The 18,940-nt window shown below is 37.2% G+C and overlaps 1 protein-coding gene and 1 long non-coding RNA gene across 9 annotated transcripts in view; one reads left to right on the top strand and one right to left on the bottom strand.

Moving 5' to 3' along the window:
* CAMSAP2 (calmodulin regulated spectrin associated protein family member 2) overlaps positions 1–18,940 on the top strand; it is a 111,375-nt gene that overhangs the window by 86,068 nt on the left and 6,367 nt on the right. For 4 of the 8 annotated variants that reach the window (XM_087857404.1, XM_087857397.1, XM_045787711.2 and 1 more), the window contains 7 exons: positions 7,213–7,306; positions 8,926–9,019; positions 12,139–12,218; positions 12,506–12,575; positions 12,976–15,169; positions 17,260–17,396; positions 17,789–18,009. In XM_087857404.1, coding sequence (XP_087713530.1) covers positions 7,213–7,306; positions 8,926–9,019; positions 12,139–12,218; positions 12,506–12,575; positions 12,976–15,169; positions 17,260–17,396; positions 17,789–18,009 — 2,890 coding nt within the window. Of the gene's footprint in view, positions 1–7,212; positions 7,310–8,925; positions 9,020–12,138; positions 12,219–12,505; positions 12,576–12,975; positions 15,170–17,259; positions 17,397–17,788; positions 18,010–18,940 lie in introns of all 8 variants that reach the window. The other 4 variants (XM_045787708.2, XM_087857399.1, XM_087857392.1 and 1 more) reach the window with 2 other exon arrangements.
* LOC148110654 (uncharacterized) overlaps positions 25–18,940 on the bottom strand; it is a 19,890-nt gene continuing 974 nt past the window's right edge. Inside the window, exons 2-3 of the long non-coding RNA XR_015722337.1 lie at positions 7,178–7,319; positions 25–302 (exon numbers count right to left, since the gene is read on the bottom strand). This is a non-coding gene — a long non-coding RNA (uncharacterized LOC148110654). The remainder of the gene's footprint in view (positions 303–7,177; positions 7,320–18,940) is intronic.

Raw genomic sequence — 18,940 nt, 5'->3', positions numbered from 1 at the left:
GTAATGTCAGTCAAAAGAGCATTTGAAAAAAGTTTTATTTTTCTGCATATTTTAGGTTTTAATACACTGTTAGCTACAGGTTTCTTTTACAATACAAAGCTAAATTTAAAAGTTGTGGTACAAAACTGACCTGTTATCCTAAAATTAGCAAAATAGAGGATAAGCCACTACATGTTTCTGAATCTTAGATGTTATTATAATATGCTGGGAAAATAAAGGAAGATCTGATCACTTCCAGCATTCAGCAGGACCATGGAATATGGGAAGAAGGAATCTTAAGGTCCCAGGACTTGAGACAAAACCTAGGGAAAGAAAGGGGGAAGGAAAATGTTAAAATAGTCTGGAAATGAACCTTTTAAAAAGGAATTCAATTTCATGAATTTGTCCCCTTGCTTCAGAGTATCACACACTGCCTGTGAGCTGTCGGCCACTGCTTGCTGCATTCTTTCAAGAAGTAGTTATTGAGCATCTAGTCGTGTTCGGGGTGGTTGGGATAACTAAGTGAACAAAACCAAGCTCCTGCTTTGGTGGATCTTACCTTGTAGTGGTGAAGAGAGACATGTCACGAGTAACTGCTTCTGAGCTGCAAGTTAAAAAGCAGCCGCTTGTTCCCGAATTTTGTGATGTGACCTCATACCTCGGTATTCCCAGCAGCTCATAGCTACAAAGTTCCTTTATATCTCTTACAGACCTGCCTAAAGTTTACCAGTTCTGCTTTAGGGTTTTAAGAATAGGTAATCTTATAATAGATTTTTTTTTTAAGTCTGGCCGAGAGGAACAACTTTGTATCATTCTACTCACAGTTCCAGTGTCAACTTTAATAGAAACTGCTAATGGACCCTTCTTACCATGATACTAGTGCCTTGTGGTTCTCGACATTTTTACTCTCTGATCTCTTTTTCCTTCACCCATTTCTGGATCACCACAGGTAGAAGACAGAGCCAAAGGTAAAGGCCTTTCCAAAATAAGCCGCTATTCCTATTGACCCAAAATGGACCCACTCCCCACTATGTGACACATCAGAAGAAAAACACTGATGTATTTTGAAGGCTTCGACCTTGCCATTTTTATCAAAATGGAAGATAGGAAATAACTATTTCCATATATATCTTGTTCATGCCTTTTTTGGCACTTGCCTGTTAAAAAACTTAAATACTACCTCTGTCATCTCAAGGAATTCATTTCATTAAATGCGTTGAGACATAAGATCGAGTACATTTATTTAAGTTGCTTACCTTGGAATTGCAATAAACATTATATAGCCCTAATGTTTAAATCTACTTAGTCTGGGCATGATCTAGATATAAAGACATTTTCTTAAATCAGGCATATTTAAAATAGATAACTGACAGATACATCTGTCAAAATGGCTAGAATCAAAAAGAAAAATAACAAATGTTGGTGAGGATGTGGCGAAAAAAGGAACCCTCTTGCACTGTTGGTGGAAATGCAAACTGGTGCAGCAGCCACTGTGGAAAACAGTATAGAGGGTCCTCAAAAAAATTAAAAATAGAATTCAGTAATTCCACTACTGGGTATTTACCCAAAGAAAATGAAAACACTAATTCGAAAAGATACATGCACCCCTATGTTTATTGTAGTATTATTTACAATAGCCGAGAGATGGAAGCAAGCCAAGTGTCCATCCACAGATGAATGGATAAAGATGTGGGGTGTGTATGTATATATATATACACACACACACACACACACACACACACACACACACAAATATTACTCAGCCATAAAAAAGAATGAGATCTTGCCATTTGTAACAACATGGATAGACCTAGAGGGTATAGTGCTAAGTGAAATCAGTCAGAGAAAGACAAATACCATATGATTTCACTCATATGTGGAATTTAAGAAACAAAACAAATCGAACGAACAAAGAGACCAAAAAAACAAAAAAACCCAGGCTCTTAAATACAGAGAACAAACTAGTAGGTTGTCAGAGGGGAGGTGGGTAGAAAGATAGGTGAGGTAAAGGGAATTAAAACAAAAACCAGGTGTCTACAGAAAAGGCTTTGGTCACTTTCTGTATTATTTACTAAATTACTAGAACCACGACTTTGACTTCCACTGAATATTTTAAGACTAATAGTTGGAAACAATTCATCTCAGGAGGGACACAATAGAAATGTTTTGTAATATAGTAGAGCTGTTTAAAAGAAGAAGGTGTAGGTATTTTTTTACTGATCCGGAAAGCTCTCCAAGATGTTATTAAGTGAAGAAAGTAGGTAGCAAACATTATAGCATGATGTAATTTATATATTAAAAACAGTTTTTTTCTATTTGTATGCAAATCTGTGCATAGAAAAAGGTTGATTAGAAGGATAAACACAAAACTTGTTAACAGTGGTTTCTTCTGAGTGTTAGGTATTAGGATTTGGGGGAGAGTAGTTAAAGCATACTTTATATTCCATGTTCTGTATATCTGTATTCTTCTGTATTGTTTATATTGTTTAAGAATGTTAATATATAGTTGCATGACTGTCTTAACTAAAAGGAAAGAAAGCTTTTAAATGAAATTTATTTGATATCATGCCTGGAATGTAGTAACAGATTTATTGCTGTTTCATCATCATAAATCCAGAAAGAAATGATCTTTGTAAGCTTTGGTTACTTGGGAAAACTCTCTCTTACTATGCTGACATCTTGTGGCCAAACATAGTATCTTACCAAAGTATTTTTTTCCAGCTTTATTGGATATAATTGACATCCAACATTGTATAAGTTTAAAGTGTGCAAAATGATTCCCACCAGGGATTAGCTGACACCTCTACCATATCACATATTTACCATTTCTTTTTTGTGGTGATCTCTTTCAGCAACTTTTGAGTATACAATACAGTATCTTGTTAACTATAATCATTAGATTCCCAGTTATTTACTTATAACTGGAAGTTTTTACCCCTTGACCAAAATCTCCCCATTTCCTCAGCCTCTCAGTCCCTGGTAAATACCACTCTATCCTCTGTTTCTGTGAGTTCAGCTTTTTTAGATTCCACACATAAGTGAAATCATACAGAATTTGTCTTTCTCTGACTTATTTTACTTAGCATAATGCCCTCAGGGTCCATTAGTGTTGTTGCAAATGGCAGGATTTCCTTCTTTCTCCTGGCTGAATAATATTCCACTGTATATATGCACCACATCTTGTCTGTCCATTCATCTATTGACAGATACTTGGGCTGTTTCCATATGTATCTTGGCTATTGTGAATAATGCGGCAGTGAACACAGGAATGCAGATTTCTCTTCAATCCTGTTTTTAGTTTCTTCATATAAATATTCAAAAGTGGAATTGCTAGATCCATGTGGTAATTCTGTTTTTAATTTTTTGAGGAATTGCGTACTATTTTCCATAGTGGCTGTACCAGTTTATATTCCCACCAACAACGTACAAGGGTCCTCTTTTCTCCACATCCTCGCCAACACTTGTTTCTCTTATTTTTGATGATAGCCATTCTAACAGGTGTGAGGTGATACCTCATTGTGGTTGTGATTTGCATTTCTCTGATGTTTACTGATATCAAACAACAGGGTCCTTAAAATATTAATGTATCAATTGATAATTTAGTTGAGCCCTTTAGTTGAGTGTTACTGTTTTTCCAAAAGATATAGACAGCTTTCAGTTAACTATACTAGTAGAGTGGAACATAGGACCAATACTTTAAATAAAATTTTATACTTTGGCTTTTGAAAATATCCTATGGAGAGAAGTATAAAGAAAAATTATAAATCATGATGATCGTATTACCAGAAACATTCCCTGCCCCGTCAGCAGTTTGGTATTTTGCCAACTGATCTTTTTTGTTACACATTTTTTCATTCATTTATACATTCATTCAAAAAGTATGTATTGGCCATCTATTATGTACCAGGCACTGTTTTAAAAACTGAAGATATATGGATATGACGCCTGGGTGGCTCAGTTAGTTAAGTGTCTGCCTTTGGCTCAGGTCACGATCCCAGGGTCCTGGGATTGAGTCCTGCATTGGGCTTCTTGCTCAGTGGGCAGCTTGCTTCTCCCTCTGCCTGTTACTGCCCCTGCTTGTGTGCTCTCTCTCTCTCTAATAAATAAAATCTTAATAATTTAAAAAAACCTGAAGATATAATGATGAGCACCAGCTTTGTCCTTCTAGACTTAATAGTCTGATGGGTAAAATGAGGAACTCTGGAGAATGTGGTATTGAATGAACTGGAGAAATTAAAAAGGGACACAATCATGTACCCTCTACGCTCTTGTAGCCCATAGTCAGTTTCCCAAAAGCAGTGGAAGTGGGGGGAGGGGTGTTGCATTTTGAAAAGTTTGTTTGGCCTATACTAGTCAAATAAAAAGCTATTGTGTTCTAAACAAGAAATGGAAACAGTTTCAATCAGAGTAATTATAAAAGATGGAAAGAAGTGGGTGGATTCCAGAAATACTTAGGATGCAGAATTTGCAGGCTTTGGTGATGAACTGGATAGGTTTCCGGTGTGCACACTGTGGATAGTGATGCCTGCCATTCAGTGATGTAAAACTGGAATAAGGTCGGATTTGTGGGGAAGATCACTAGTTCAATTTCGGACATTTGAGGTGCCTTTGAAATATCCAAGAGAAAACTCTCTCTAGGCCACTGCATATGTAAGTACAGTCAATACATTTGGTAGCTGATGGGCATGGACGGCAGTTTTCAATGAGGGGAGACATCAGGAGTATCAAATGCTGCTGAGAGCTCAAGTAAGATGAAGACTGAAAAATCTGTTTGATTTAGCAATAAATGTAAGTCCTTGGTGACTTGAGCAAGTGCTGAATTGGAGGAATGATGTGCCTGGATGCCAGACTGGAGTGGATTAGGGAGCCAGAAGACTGAGAGGAGATTGTTAGCATAGGCCTACCTTAGAGAAGTTTATGAAGAGGTAAGAAGATGGGAGTGGGAAGAAACTGGAGAATGGTGAATTACTGAGTGAAGGTTTCATTCTGTTTTTTTTTTTTTTAAGATTTTTTTATTTATTTATTCGACAGAGATAGAGACAGCCAGCAAGAGAGGAACACAAGCAGGGGGAGTGGGAGAGGAAGAAGCAGGCTCATAGCAGAGGAGCCTGATGTGGGGCTCGATCCCATAACGCCGGGATCACGCCCTGAGCTGAAGGCAGACGCTTAACCGCTGTGCCACCCAGGTGCCCCTCGTTCTGTTTTTCATATGGGAGATTTGAGCAGTTTAAAAGCTAAGTAGGGGGCACCTGGGTGGCTCAGTGGTTAAGCGTCTGCCTTCGGCTCAGGATGTGATCCCAGAGTCCTGGGATCGAGCCCCACATTAGGCTCCTCCACTGGGAGCCTGCTTCTTCCTCTCCCACTCCCCCTGCTTGTGTTCCTCTCTCGCTGGCTGTCTCTCTCTGTCAAATAAATAAATAAATGAAATCTTTAATAAGTAAATAAATAAATAAAAGCTAAGTAGGAAGGATTCAGTTGAAGGGAAGAGTATATAGGAGAAAGAAACATAATTAAGAATATAAAGTTTCTGAGGGTAAGCAGGGGTAGGATCCAACACACAGCCTTTGGGATTGTGAGCATTCTCATTTCCTTTCTAAAAAAAAAAAAATCACAAATTATAACGACTGCTTAAAATATATGTATTGTCTATAAACGTTGGACTATTCTGGGAGTTTACAGTTAAAAGCAAATGCTGAAAGTAGGAAACCTACCAAATTCTGTTCACCATTATGCCTTATCTTCTATAACATTCCAGACTCCTACATTCAAACACCTACCTGACAAGTCCACTTAAATGTCTAATGAATATCTCAAAGCTTAACTCAGGATTTCTTCCACTGCCTATTTATCCCAGTCTTTTCCATTTCATTAAATGGTACTGTCAGTTGCTAAAGACAAAACCCTGAGTTACTCTTGATTTTTCTCTTTCACTTTCTACATACACAATAGCCTTCTGGAACTATCCGGTAAAAGATGAATATTTGAAAGTCACCAGCTTAAATATGAGAAAACAGAGTAGATGAACTCTGAGAGTATATAAAGCTTTGAGGATTATTCATAATTAACAGGTAGGAGTGGGGCGCCTGGGTGGCTCCGTCGTTTTAGCATCCAGCTCTTGATTTTGTCTCAGGTCATGATCTCAGGGTTGTGAGATGGAGCCGCTGGACAGGCTCCTCGCTCAGCAGGGAGTCTGCTTGAGGTTCTTTCCCTCTGCCCTTCCCCCACTCATGGCTTGCTCTAAAATAAATAAATAAATCTTAAAAAAAACAAAACAGGAGGAAGGCATGGCATTGGAAAACACCCATATTTCCAATGATAATTTTGAAACCTAAAATTTAATATGAAATAAGACCTTGCTCATTGAATATTAATTTGATAATAATTTTATTAGATGCCAAATTCAAAGGCGTATTATTTTAAGTAATTATAAAACATTTTGTATAGTGCTAATTTTTAAACTTACCAGATGCCTGCAGTTAAAGTAATTCTTCATGTTTATAGCTTTTATGATGTATGCATCCTAAAATATAAGCTTATAGTAGAAATGTGCTTTTGAGGACCCTCAGTCTTTTCTTATAATTTTAAGCTGTTTTAAAATTTATTCACATTTTCAAATATAAATCATAAAAGGCAAATGACATTGTTAACCTATAACTTTTCAAAGGTTGATATAATAAATTATATAATGTTTCTGTATGTACATTTCAAAATTATTAGTAATTAGCCATAACAGTATAGAGTCTTTTTGTTATTTAGTGCCTGGATTACTGTTGAGTTTAGCATCATCAAGCACATAGATACCTGATTAAGTTTTGGAGAAATTTCTAGGGATCTGGAAAGACTTTTTTTTTTTTTTTTTTTTTTAAATAACAGCCACTCTTCAGAGTGTCAAAGGCTGTTTAAGTTGTTTGTATCGACTTTGGACAAAGAGTGCCTTATATATTATCTCAGAGTTCTACAGTTAGAGGTACCCATGCCTGTCACATAAATTGGACTACCATTCTGGAAATACAGAGAAAAGCAGCACAGAGGTCTTGAATAGCTGTTATAAATGTTACCGAGAAGCATTAATATTCTATCCCAGATTTAATAGCCTAGAGTAGATACACTCCAGTGATGAAGGAATATGACTTAAACCTCTATTTAATAGGTAAAACAGTAAAATTGTATTTATCATTACTTTCTGGTCAAGTCTTACCTGATTTTTCTCCTTTCCTTAACTCTCTTACACAGAGTAATTATTTGGTGTTCATGGCAGAGCTCTTCTGGTGGTTCGAAGTTGTGAAGCCCTCGTTCGTGCAGCCTCGTGTTGTTCGTCCACAAGGAGGTAGTAGGTGTTCCTGGAAACAAAATGGAGAGTTTATCGAACCTCCCCTGGTTATTATGTTCAAGGGAATCCTATTATTGTTATAAAACAGCTATTAGCCTTGATAAATTCTGAATATTTTAATATTTAAAGCTGCTAAATTCTCTGTGAGACATGATGTAGGAGAGAACAGCTCTGAATTTGAAGCCTTATGTTGTGGAATTTCTAGCTTCAACTCAGCCTACTTTCTTCTCTTTGCATCTTTTACCCCCATCTCTAGCTTTTATTCCCTGTTAGATGCTGAGTTTTTATTACTGTTACCCAGAATCCACTTAAATGATGGCTTGGCTTTAATCTACAACTTGAATTTACCACTAAACCAACCATAAGAAGGTTTATATACATATTTTTAAGCCCCATATGTTTTATGATTATTACATATCATGTTCTATTGATTGCACATAATAAGAAAACTAATACAAAATAAAGGGGTTACTGTAAAGACCCCTAGAAATAAAGAACAAAAAATCTTCCTGCATTTTCTCTAAAACAAATTTTCCTTTGGCTTCCATTATGAAACCAGAGGTTTATTTCTATTGGGGGAAAAAGGATTCTAAATTGTAAGTTTAGCTCCACTAAAGAACTTCTCTTCCAGCATAACTACGGGACCAGTTCCTTCTACTGCCAGTGGCCGTCTTGCCAAACACAAAACACGATTATTGTGCATCCCAGCTACTTAGCTGCTTTCCTTGGCTCCACATTTTGGTATTTTTCTCACCATTACCCTTATTTCTTCTCTATCTCCTCCCTCTCAGAAAAATTTAAAAGATCAGGAAGGAGGAAAAAATGTGTAGTCAAGGGAAAGGCATGTCACTGTAGTGAGTAGAATGAGCTTGCTTCCAGTGTGCCCACTGCATCTGAGGCAAAGTTCTGGGAACTGTGCAATAAAGAGTATTTCATCTGTTCCATCTCGAAGCTGCTTAGGGCAGATTCTGATTACTGAACATAATGTATCAAAGAATACCTACAAAGAAGTTAAGATCCTTCCGTAAGGCCCTGTAATAAAGTCAGGTGTCTTCAGTAATTATCATAACCAATATTTGTACAGTTTTTTACAATTAATATAGAATTTTCACTTACATTGTGTTCTGTGATTTTTTTTTTTGCCCACTATTCAAAATATTCAACAGCTATTACATTAGATCTCAAAGGCAAAACGTACATGGAGTCTTCCCCAGAGTTATTTACAAAAATATAAATTCTGGGGTGGGGGGTTAATTATTGACCAGTGAAATTCTGTCTTAATTGATTACCAAAATACCAACTATTTCATAAAGAAACAAAAATTACCATATGTAACTGAAGTTCTGTGAAAGCTTTAGTAAAATTAGACACTTGGATTTCTTTTTAAATATCTGTATTTATTTTATGTTAGGCCTTCTCCCTTCTTTCCCCCCAGTTAGCCTTAATCAAGTGAATTTTTTAAGCCAGAACTTCAAGAAGGGTTTTAAATTTTACCCTTGAAAATTATTTAAGAAGAAAATTTTCATTATGCTACAATAAAGGAAAATGGAAATTCTTGAAATAGTGGTGGAAATATGCTAAATACATAATTTTGAGGCTTTTATCTTTTATTGTAGCTGAACCTGTGAACGATATGCCTTCAATTTCTGTGTTGAATGCGGCCAAAACAAACATCTTGGACAGTTCGTGTAGTTCTGACTTCACTTCAAGGTAGAGTCCAGAATGACCTCATTTTCACTGTTTCCATTTCCATTTGCTAATGAAATCAAAATAAAATTCTGTTAGTTTTTAAAATTTCTGTTGGACTTTGAACTAAATAAGTTTTAACTAGCTTACGGTATGTATTACACAGCTTGTTTTAACTTAACTGTAATTGAATTTACACAGAAAGGAATGTTTCATAAACAGGCTTTAATGAATCACACTCAGAAGTGGGAGAATACATTCTGAGCTTAAAACCAAACTTTTGCTGTAGAACTTGTTTGTCATTGAGAACTGCTAAGTGATAGGCCTCGAGGTGGGGGGAATTTTAAGTTCCTGTTTGGGTTTTTTAATTTTTTTTTTTTCTTTAATCTTTGAGGTAGTTTCCCCTGCTGTTTGTTTGTTGGTTAGTGTAACTAACCAAAGATCACAATAGAATGTTTCTTGTAATACTGAATCTTTATGTCTGATGCTTTAGTTCTTAATATCAGGAACTGAATTGAAAGCAAAGAAAAATTTAATATTGGGATAATCCTGACTTCTGCCCAAACATATGATAGACACATTAGTTTGTTTAAAAATGTTTTTCAGCAGATCCTGTATTTTTTTAGGTATATTTATTAGAACCTAAAATTTATATTGACTATGGACTCCCTCATTTATGTTTTTTTTTTTAAGTTTAAAATTTTATTTTGCGGTGTTTTAGAAATCCAAGCAGATCCATTAAAATTTTTAAAAATGATGAACAAGCAATTGAAAGTACTTTATGAATTCTTGGCTTAACATAAAACTATGAACTTGTACTGAGCTGTCACCCACTTCACACATTTAAGAAGTTTTCTCTCTCAAGTGGGTGCTAATGGGTGTGAAACTGGAACCTTGACAGAGCCCTTATAGTACTCTTACTGCCTTCATAGGGCTTCTTACCTCTGAACTGGCTGATGTCTGTAAAATACTTCCTACAGATTAAGAAAGCATTTTCCTTCCCTTACCCTCTGGTTTACTGTTACGGATTGTCTTACTACGCCCATTCAGTTTTCTATTCTGTAATATGCCTGAGATTTTACAAAAAGAGGTTCAGTTAGGATATGGCTGATCTAGGAGCTTCTGTATATTTTTTCCCACGGGAAACTTTTTTCTACGTATTAATTTTCTTGGTGTTTTCCTGGGTTGATTACATAGTGACATTTCGTTCCTTGAAAATTCAGAAAACATTCAGTATTCTAGGTTATGACTCTTGTACTATTAAATCTTTAAAATCTCTGAAACTTTCTGCCTCAATGCTAGATTATCCCACAACTATTAATTCTAGGAACCTTATTTGGAGACTGTTCACATTTCTGACCCTGGAAAATGTCTTAAGGCCCTCTGGAAGACTCCTCTATGTTTCTCAGATATCTCAGTGGCTGCCCTTACTCATTTTTCCTAGCAGATGGATGTCTAAATTATTTTCCTTGAAGAGACACTGTATAGCTGTCATTCTAGGATCCTACTAATCCTCTCATTTCTGTAAGTCTCCAGGTGGTCCACTGGAGTTTTCTCATTGTAGAACATTTCAGGAAGGAGTCAAAAGTTTCCACTCTTCCTGAGAAAAATGCAGTCACATGTACAAATGTGAGTGCCCCTAAATAATGAAGTTATGAGGGGAAAACAAAGGAAGAAGACAGGCCGAGCAAAAAACATTTGTAGCAGCTAATCCACACACTTGACTACTAACCTGCTGAGCAGTTAGACCAGATCAAAATTTTCTATGCAAATGTGAAAGTGAGGCAATTAATAGGAATTTAAAATACTTTAGCCATTATCTGGAGAAGAAGAGAGTGAATATATTTTAATTTCTAACTTCTGTATCTTCAGGATTAGCCTCCTATCATAGATGTAAGGGAGAATGCAAACAGGGGCAGTGATTTTAGAGGGAGGGATAACAGAAACAAACATGACGGGGCAGGTGAGTATTCCCTGATAGTCCTCTGAGAGAGAATGTGATGGGCAGTTTAGGGGTAAAGGCAAACGGAAGCAGATAAGCATTTGCTTTGGAGACAACAAGGTCATACAAGTTCTTCAAGTATCGTTGCTTTTAGAAGAGCTCACTGATGAAGCTTTCATTAAATAGTAAGAATACAATATTGTTTCATTTGAATTTTTTGATCGACTTGTTCATGTTCTCAGTTTATAATAGCCAAAAGATAATGTGATTTGAAGGGGGACTACAGAAGTCATTACATACATCCTGTTCCCCAGTTGATTCTCAGCTGATTGGGGGTGGGGACGTGTAACGTTGGCACTTGACTATAAGGTAGGCTACAACAGACTTGAAACTTGAAGAAAAATTAAATTTGGCCCAAATGGCATGATAATTTGAGAAATAGACTACCTAATCCCCTGCATTAATTCGAATGAGGTGGAATTAAGAAATAGGAAAGTTTCATATCTTTATAGGCATTGAGGTCTTCAAGGTGCAGCTCAATATATTAATATTAGGGGTGCCTGGGTGGCACAGCGGTTAGGCGTCTGCCTTCGGCTCAGGGCGTGATCCCGGCGTTATGGGATCGAGCCCCACATCAGGCTCCTCTGCTATGAGCCTGCTTCTTCCTCTCCCACTCCCCCTGCTTGTGTTCCCTCTCTCGCTGGCTGTCTCTATCTCTGTCAAATAAATAAAATAAAATCTTTAAAAATATATATATATATATTAATATTAATTTTGATGTAACTGTTAGAGATGTATAGACACAGGTCTGTGAACAGGGAGGCGGCCAGGATCTTTTACAAGGGTTTATTATACCTGTAGTTTCTAGAGATTAAATATTTCCAGCTGATGACTTTAACTTACCTATTTCTCAGTATTTCTGTTTGTAAAATGAAAATATGCCATATCTTACCTCACAAGGATGTTGAGGTGTGTATGAAAATATTTCTCTTTGACTAAAAGACATAAAATACATAGACATACATATACTTAACAGCCATTTTTGGTTTAAACAATATATTGTGTTTCCTTTTTTTTTGTTTGTTTAATTTAGGGTGGAGAGTCAGAGGTGGTAATGTTTCTAATTTCAGCCATTCTGTGTAAAGTTTATATTAAAGAACTAAAACATAATAAAACATTTTACATTTATTTTACCTTGCAGCGGGGAAGGAGCTGCATTTACACACACTCATCATTTGCCTTCTAGATATTCACGCCCCCAAGCTCATTCTTCAGCTTCAGGTAATATTTTTGAAAAAACCTAGGTTAACTGGGAAATGATTGAGAATAAATGTATATAAAAATGGCCAGGTTTTTTTTTTTTTTTTTGGAAAAGTGTTATATATACACTAAAATGTTGATCTGTTTCTCTGTGCTTGCTTTTCTTAATAAAATGATCTTTATTTCTCCATATATACCTACTTACTTTTTAGTGCTCTTAATGAATCCTGAAATATTTGAAATCTGTTAAGCTGTAAGTTAAAATTTTTTACATACTTTCAATGACTTTTTCTTTTTCACATTTGAAGGAGGAATTAGAAGGTCTTCATCTATGTCCTATGTTGATGGTTTCATAGGGACATGGCCCAAAGAGAAAAGGTAAACAAAGGGAATTATTTTTAGTATATTCACATTATAAATGTGAGAATAAATGCTATTTATTGAATTGCTATATTGTACAGCTGCAACTAATATAACATGGTCAACTATACTTTAGTAATTAAAAAAAAGAGAAAGAAATGCTGATTCTCTATTTTGTTGGTAGCCAAATTGCAGTTAGTACCTCACTTTGAAAAGGGCAATGTAGGCAGATGATTGAGAGTTCAAAGGGGCTAAAGTTAAAGGTAGTCCAGTAGCCCTACGCTTACCTTGAGCACAACAGGATTATGAGAAATGGGAAAAGAAGGGAAGTATAATTTTAAATAATTGTTAAAGGGTATCAAATCATTTCTTTTCTGGGCATGTTTAAGGTTTTTCATTTTCTCTAAATGTTTTTTAGATCATCAGTGCATGGAGTTTCGTTTGATATTTCTTTTGATAAAGAAAATACTGTACACAGATCCACTCCAAACCGAGGAATCACTCGTTCTATTAGTAATGAAGGACTTACTCTGAACAATAATCGTGTATCTAAAAATATTAGGAAAAATTTGTCCTTTAAGCCAGTAAATGGAGAAGAGGAAGCAGAAAGCATTGAAGAAGAACTTAATATAGACTCTCACAGTGGCCTCAAATCTTACACTCCCCTTAATACAAATGAACTAAATTCCAACGAGAATATTCATTATAAGCTTCCAAATGGAGCTCTACAAAATAGAGTACTTCTAGATGAGTTTGGCAATCAGATCGAGACACCAAGCATCGAGGAAGCGTTACAAATAATTCATGACACTGAAAAATCTCCCCATACCTCTCAGCCAGACCACATTGCTAACGGCTTCTTTCTTCATAACCAGGAAATGAGTATCCTAAATTCAAACATCAAGCTGAATCAGTCTAGTCCTGATAACATAAATGATACAAAAGGTGCCTTGAGTCCCATAACTGATAATACTGAAGTAGACACTGGAATTCATGTTCCTTCAGAAGATATCCCTGAAACTATGGATGAAGATTCTTCTTTGAGAGATTATACTGTAAGCCTAGACTCTGACATGGACGATGCATCGAAATTTCTTCAGGATTATGATATTCGAACCAGCAACCCCAGAGAAGCTTTGAGCCCTTGTCCGAGTACTGTAAGTACCAAGTCTCAACCAGGCAGCAGTGCGTCTTCTAGTTCTGGGGTGAAAATGACCAGCTTTGCCGAACAGAAATTCAGGAAACTGAATCATACCGATGGGAAAAGTAGCGGGAGCAGTTCTCAGAAAACTACCCCAGAGGGCTCTGAACTTAATATTCCGCACGTGGTTGCTTGGGGACAAATCCCAGAAGAAGCAGGCCTTCCACAAGGCCGGGACACTACCCAGCTGTTGGCCTCTGAAATGGTGCATCTTAGGATGAAACTGGAAGAAAAGAGGCGCGCTATAGAAGCCCAGAAGAAGAAGATGGAGGCCGCTTTCACTAAGCAGAGGCAGAAGATGGGAAGGACAGCATTTCTTACTGTGGTGAAAAAGAGAGGGGATGGCATTTCCCCTCTTCGAGAGGAAGCAGCCGGTGCAGAAGATGAGAAAGTGTATACTGATCGAGCAAAAGAAAAGGATTCACAAAAGGCTAACGGACAGAGGAGTAAGTCTCTGGCGGATCTGAAGGAAGGCATGGAGAATCCTCAGGCCAAATGGCTGAAGTCTCCAACCACACCCGTTGACCCAGAGAAGCAGTGGAACCTGGCGAGCCCCTCGGAGGAGACTTTAAATGAGGGAGAGATCTTAGAATATACAAAGTCCATTGAAAAGTTAAATTCCTCTCTCCATTTTCTACAACAAGAAATGCAGCGCTTGTCACTTCAGCAGGAGATGTTAATGCAGATGAGGGAGCAACAGTCCTGGGTGATCTCACCTCCGCAGCCCTCTCCACAAAAACAGATCCGCGACTTTAAACCTTCCAGGCAGGCAGGCCTGTCGTCAGCCATTGCACCCTTCTCGTCAGATGCCCCCCGTCCTACCCATCCGTCCCCGCAGTCTTCCAACAGGAAGAGCACATCTGTTTCTGTTAAAAATCAAAGGACTCCTAGGCCAAATGAATTAAAAATAACGCCTCTGACTCGAACGCTGACGCCCCCTCGGTCTGTGGATAGTCTTCCTCGGTTACGGAGGTTTTCACCAAGTCAAGTTCCTATTCAGACTAGGTCATTTGTGTGTTTTGGGGATGATGGAGAGCCTCAGTTAAAGGAATCCAAACCTAAGGAAGAAATTAAAAAGGAGGAACTGGAAGCCAAAGGGCAGCACGTACATAACCCGGAAGAAAAGGAGATCAAGCCTCTTGAGTCAACAGTTTCTGAGGTCCTGTCCCAGCCCATCACAGAGACCGTCCGACTGACACCAAGTGAGGACCAGCTGAACCCGCCCGCAGAGCCTCCTCCTAAACCTGTTTTTCCACCCGCTGCTCCTAAAAATGTTAATCTGATTGAAGTTTCGCTCTCAGATCTGAAACCACCTGAAAAGGCTGATGTAGCTGTTGAAAAATACGATGGAGAAAGTGATAAGGAACAATTTGATGATGACCAGAAAGTGTGCTGTGGATTCTTTTTTAAGGTAATACCAGTCTTCGTCATTTTGGGCATCATCAGTAGATGGGTTTGGTTTTAGTTAATGTGCACGCCTTTCAGTAGTAGTCCCTTTTGTTATGAGCCTGCCGCTAACCCTGAAATACATTTCGGGGCTCCCCTTGGTGGACTGCAGTAACGTCCAAGCACACTGAACAAATCTTTCCTTCACCAAGGTCACGGTACATGTTTAGATGCGCTGTTTTGCTCCTCTGCCTCTCTTGCTTGCTTTCATAAAAGCCTTTTAAAAAACGTTGAGCTGTTTGGATCTCTTCAAAGAGTTGACTGTCAGTTTGTAAAAAGCACATAATTTGGCATCGTGTGTAAGTATATTTTAGATTTTTTAAAATTTTCAACATCTTTCCTTAATGTTTTGTTAAAAAAATTTTTAAGGGACGCCTGGGTGGCTCAGTTGGTTAAGTGTCTGCTTTCGGCTCAGGTCATGATTTCAGGGTCCTGGGATTAAGTCCCGCATCGGGCTCCCTGCTCAGCACGGAGCCTCCTTCTCCCTCTGCCTCTGCCTCCCCCTGCTTGTGCTCTCTCTCTGACAAATAAATAAAAGTCTTAAAAAAAACTTTCAAAAAATTGACCAGACATAATCTTGCAAGGTGAAACATTTAAAAATAACATACAGATAGCTCCTTTAAAAGCACTGGATAAAGGTCTAACATATGATTCCTAATCTCAGTCTTGATATTAGATATAACGTACTATAGCCAGCCAACATAAATATTGAACAATATCACCTCTTGATGGTCAAGATCTTAAAATTTATCATAGATATTAGAAAAACAAGAAAAGCTTAATTAAAAATTTTTCTAATTATCCATTTTATTCATCTTTATGTTTTCCTGTATTTTCCAAATTACCTTTAGGAAAGAATATTTTTTTAATAATCAGAAACATGTGGGTGTGTTACTCATGTTTCTTTTTTGAATTAAGGAACTAAAGTAAGATCATCTCTAATCCTGTCTAGCTCCACAATTTGGAACACAGAGGAAAAAGACAGTACTCAACAGCATCAGTTTATAATTTAAGATTTTAAATTGAAACCACAGTTCTACTGGAATAAGAACCCAGGAATATCGAAGTGATTACAGTCGATAGTTTTACTTTTTGTCATTTAATACTGGAAATTTGTAATTTATTTTAAAGTTGATCTCAGGGTGATTGTCCTTTAGCCCCTTTTAAAGTTTAGAAATTTGAATGTGAGTCATGTTTTGTCTCTTAACCATGTAAAATGACTAATTTTTAATAGAATGCTACTGTAGACATGAATAGATACAGTTTACTAATTTTAGAGACCCCAGCTACCTCTGTTTCTTGCAAAGAAAGGAGAACGGAAGGGAGAGAATGCTTCAGGGCGAAACAGGCGGCACATCTACGCCCTCGTGTCCACTCTGTCATGCAGCAGTGGTTTCGTTTATGGGATATAACCATGTAGCTAATTTTTGGGTACTTTTACTTGAGTTTTCTTTATTGAGCACGTATTTTAAATACAATTTTAATGAATTTTAAAAAATAAGTAATCTCCACACCCAGCGTGGGGCTCAAACTCATGACACTAACATCAAGAGTCACGTGCTCTTCTGACTGAGCCAGCCAGATGCCCTAGTGTGAATGCAATTTTTTAAAATTGAGGGAAAACTCCTTACTTTTAAGCTATTTATTAAGGTCCAAAAAACCTCCGCCCTTCTTTTTTCCTTTTTATGGTTGTTCTTTCCTAGGTTTTGAAAACATATTAAGTTTAAGTGCCCTTTGGCAGTTGATAGAACTGTTACCACTTTAATTCACTTTTTTAAAAAAAAGATTTGAGAGAGAGCACAAGAGGGGGGAGGGTCAGAGGGAACAGCAGACTCCCTGCTGAGTGACCTGAGCTGAAGGCAGACAGACGCTTAACCAATGGAGCCATGCAGGCCTAGGCGTCCCTGATTCATTTCTTCCTTCATAATTTCTGGAACAAAATGGAATAAGGATGACTAGATAGTTCGTATTTTCAGTTATAAATGTGACCACAATTGAAAATGAGAGTATTGTTGCCCACAACATTTCACGTTTTTCAATGAAATCCATGCTTAGGATGATCAAAAAGCTGAAAATGATATGGCAATGAAACGGGCAGCTTTGCTGGAGAAGCGACTGCGGAGGGAGAAGGAGACTCAGCTTCGGAAACAGCAGCTGGAAGCAGAGATGGAACATAAGAAAGAGGAAACGAGGTAAAGGCTACAGCTGGGCCGGCCCTGGATCTGAGCGCCGAGGGTGCGCTGCCGGGCTGTGCTTTCTCAGGGGTGCTTAACAGCCTGTTCAGACGTTTGCAGCGTATGGAGACAACTGAATTAATGCTGATTTCTGGTGCTTTCTACAAGTTAACTTTCCCAAAGTATTGGTCGCTTGTACATTTTAAAGGCATTTTAAAGTAACGTTCTCTAGAAACATTAATCTTAAATCTTCACTGGTTTTTACACACGTATTTTTTAAAAGCAGTCAAACCATTTTTTCCCAAGGTACCGAAATGTAATAATTCTCTCTTCTTGTATCAAAGCCATACTCCCCAGTGTCTGGTTTCTTTAGTGTGCAGAATAAGAAATGCAACCATTTGGTTTCTTAGGCGTAAAACTGAGGAAGAGCGTCAGAAGAAGGAAGATGAGAGAGCACGCAGAGAATTTATCAGACAGGAGTATATGAGGCGAAAACAACTGAAACTAATGGAAGACATGGATACAGTAATTAAACCCCGTCCTCAAATAGCAAAACAAAAAAAACAGCGCCCAAAATCTATTCACAGAGATCATATTGAGTCTCCCAAAACACCAATAAAAGGTCCTCCAGGTAACACAGCTTATTATGAAGAGTCTGTTCATAAAAACACCAGCCTGGTTTGTCATACTAACTCAACTGCGCTTTGGTATGCTAAATTGGGTACACGATTTGAGATGATGCATGCTCCTAATTTGGAAAACCAAAATGAGCAAATTTTTTTTTTTTGACTTAAGTGTGTTATGTGTGCATGCATATATTCAGTAGAGCCGTGTGAGGGCTAACGCAGCCAGTATAAATACTAACCTAGCAGGGAGCTCTGCCCTCAGATGTAATCGCTCTGAATTGTTCATACCCTTTCCATACTTGTCCATTTAAGGGTAAACATTGTGTGCATGGAAATACATAAACATATTAGTCAAATAAGGAATACAAAAGCAAGAGTTCATGAGTCCCTCCTTTAAGACAAGAAATGGTCAAATGTCCAGATCTATAATTTTTGGAGTTGAGAGAATGTATCCTAAAACTCACACATACTCACTTTTTTAAAAAATATAAATTTTATTAAAACTAAACCCCATGGAAAATTTTAGAAAATTCCTATAGTTACTCCAAAATTGAGGAAAAATAACAACATAACATTGACTGTTTAAAGAGAACTCTGCCTTTTCTAGACAACAAAATTTTTTGATACCTAGTACTGGCTAAATTAATTAGTAAATTAATTTCCCACATAGGAATCAGATATTCCTAAATATATTTTATTCTTTTTGTTAATTTTAGTTAACTTTTTTCTTACAGTTACAATATCAATGTCTCTCATTATCACTTTCCTTTTGGAATAAATCCTAACAGCAATTAGTTTTATTATTTCTTAAAAGTAGGTATACTGCTAATTTTAAATTGTGCATATATGCATGCAAGCATATTATGTGTTTAGATTAAAAGTAAAAAAGAAAAACTACGGAAGCTCAGTTTTCATATGCTGGTGTTATCTAATGAA

Source organism: Ursus americanus, chromosome 2 (genome assembly GCF_024610735.1).
Source record: "Ursus americanus isolate L20-20 chromosome 2, mUrsAme1.1.p, whole genome shotgun sequence".
Taxonomy (NCBI): Eukaryota; Metazoa; Chordata; class Mammalia; order Carnivora; family Ursidae; genus Ursus; species Ursus americanus.
The sequence above is the reverse complement of the archived record's forward strand: the minus strand, read 5'-3'. Positions and strand labels throughout refer to the sequence as shown.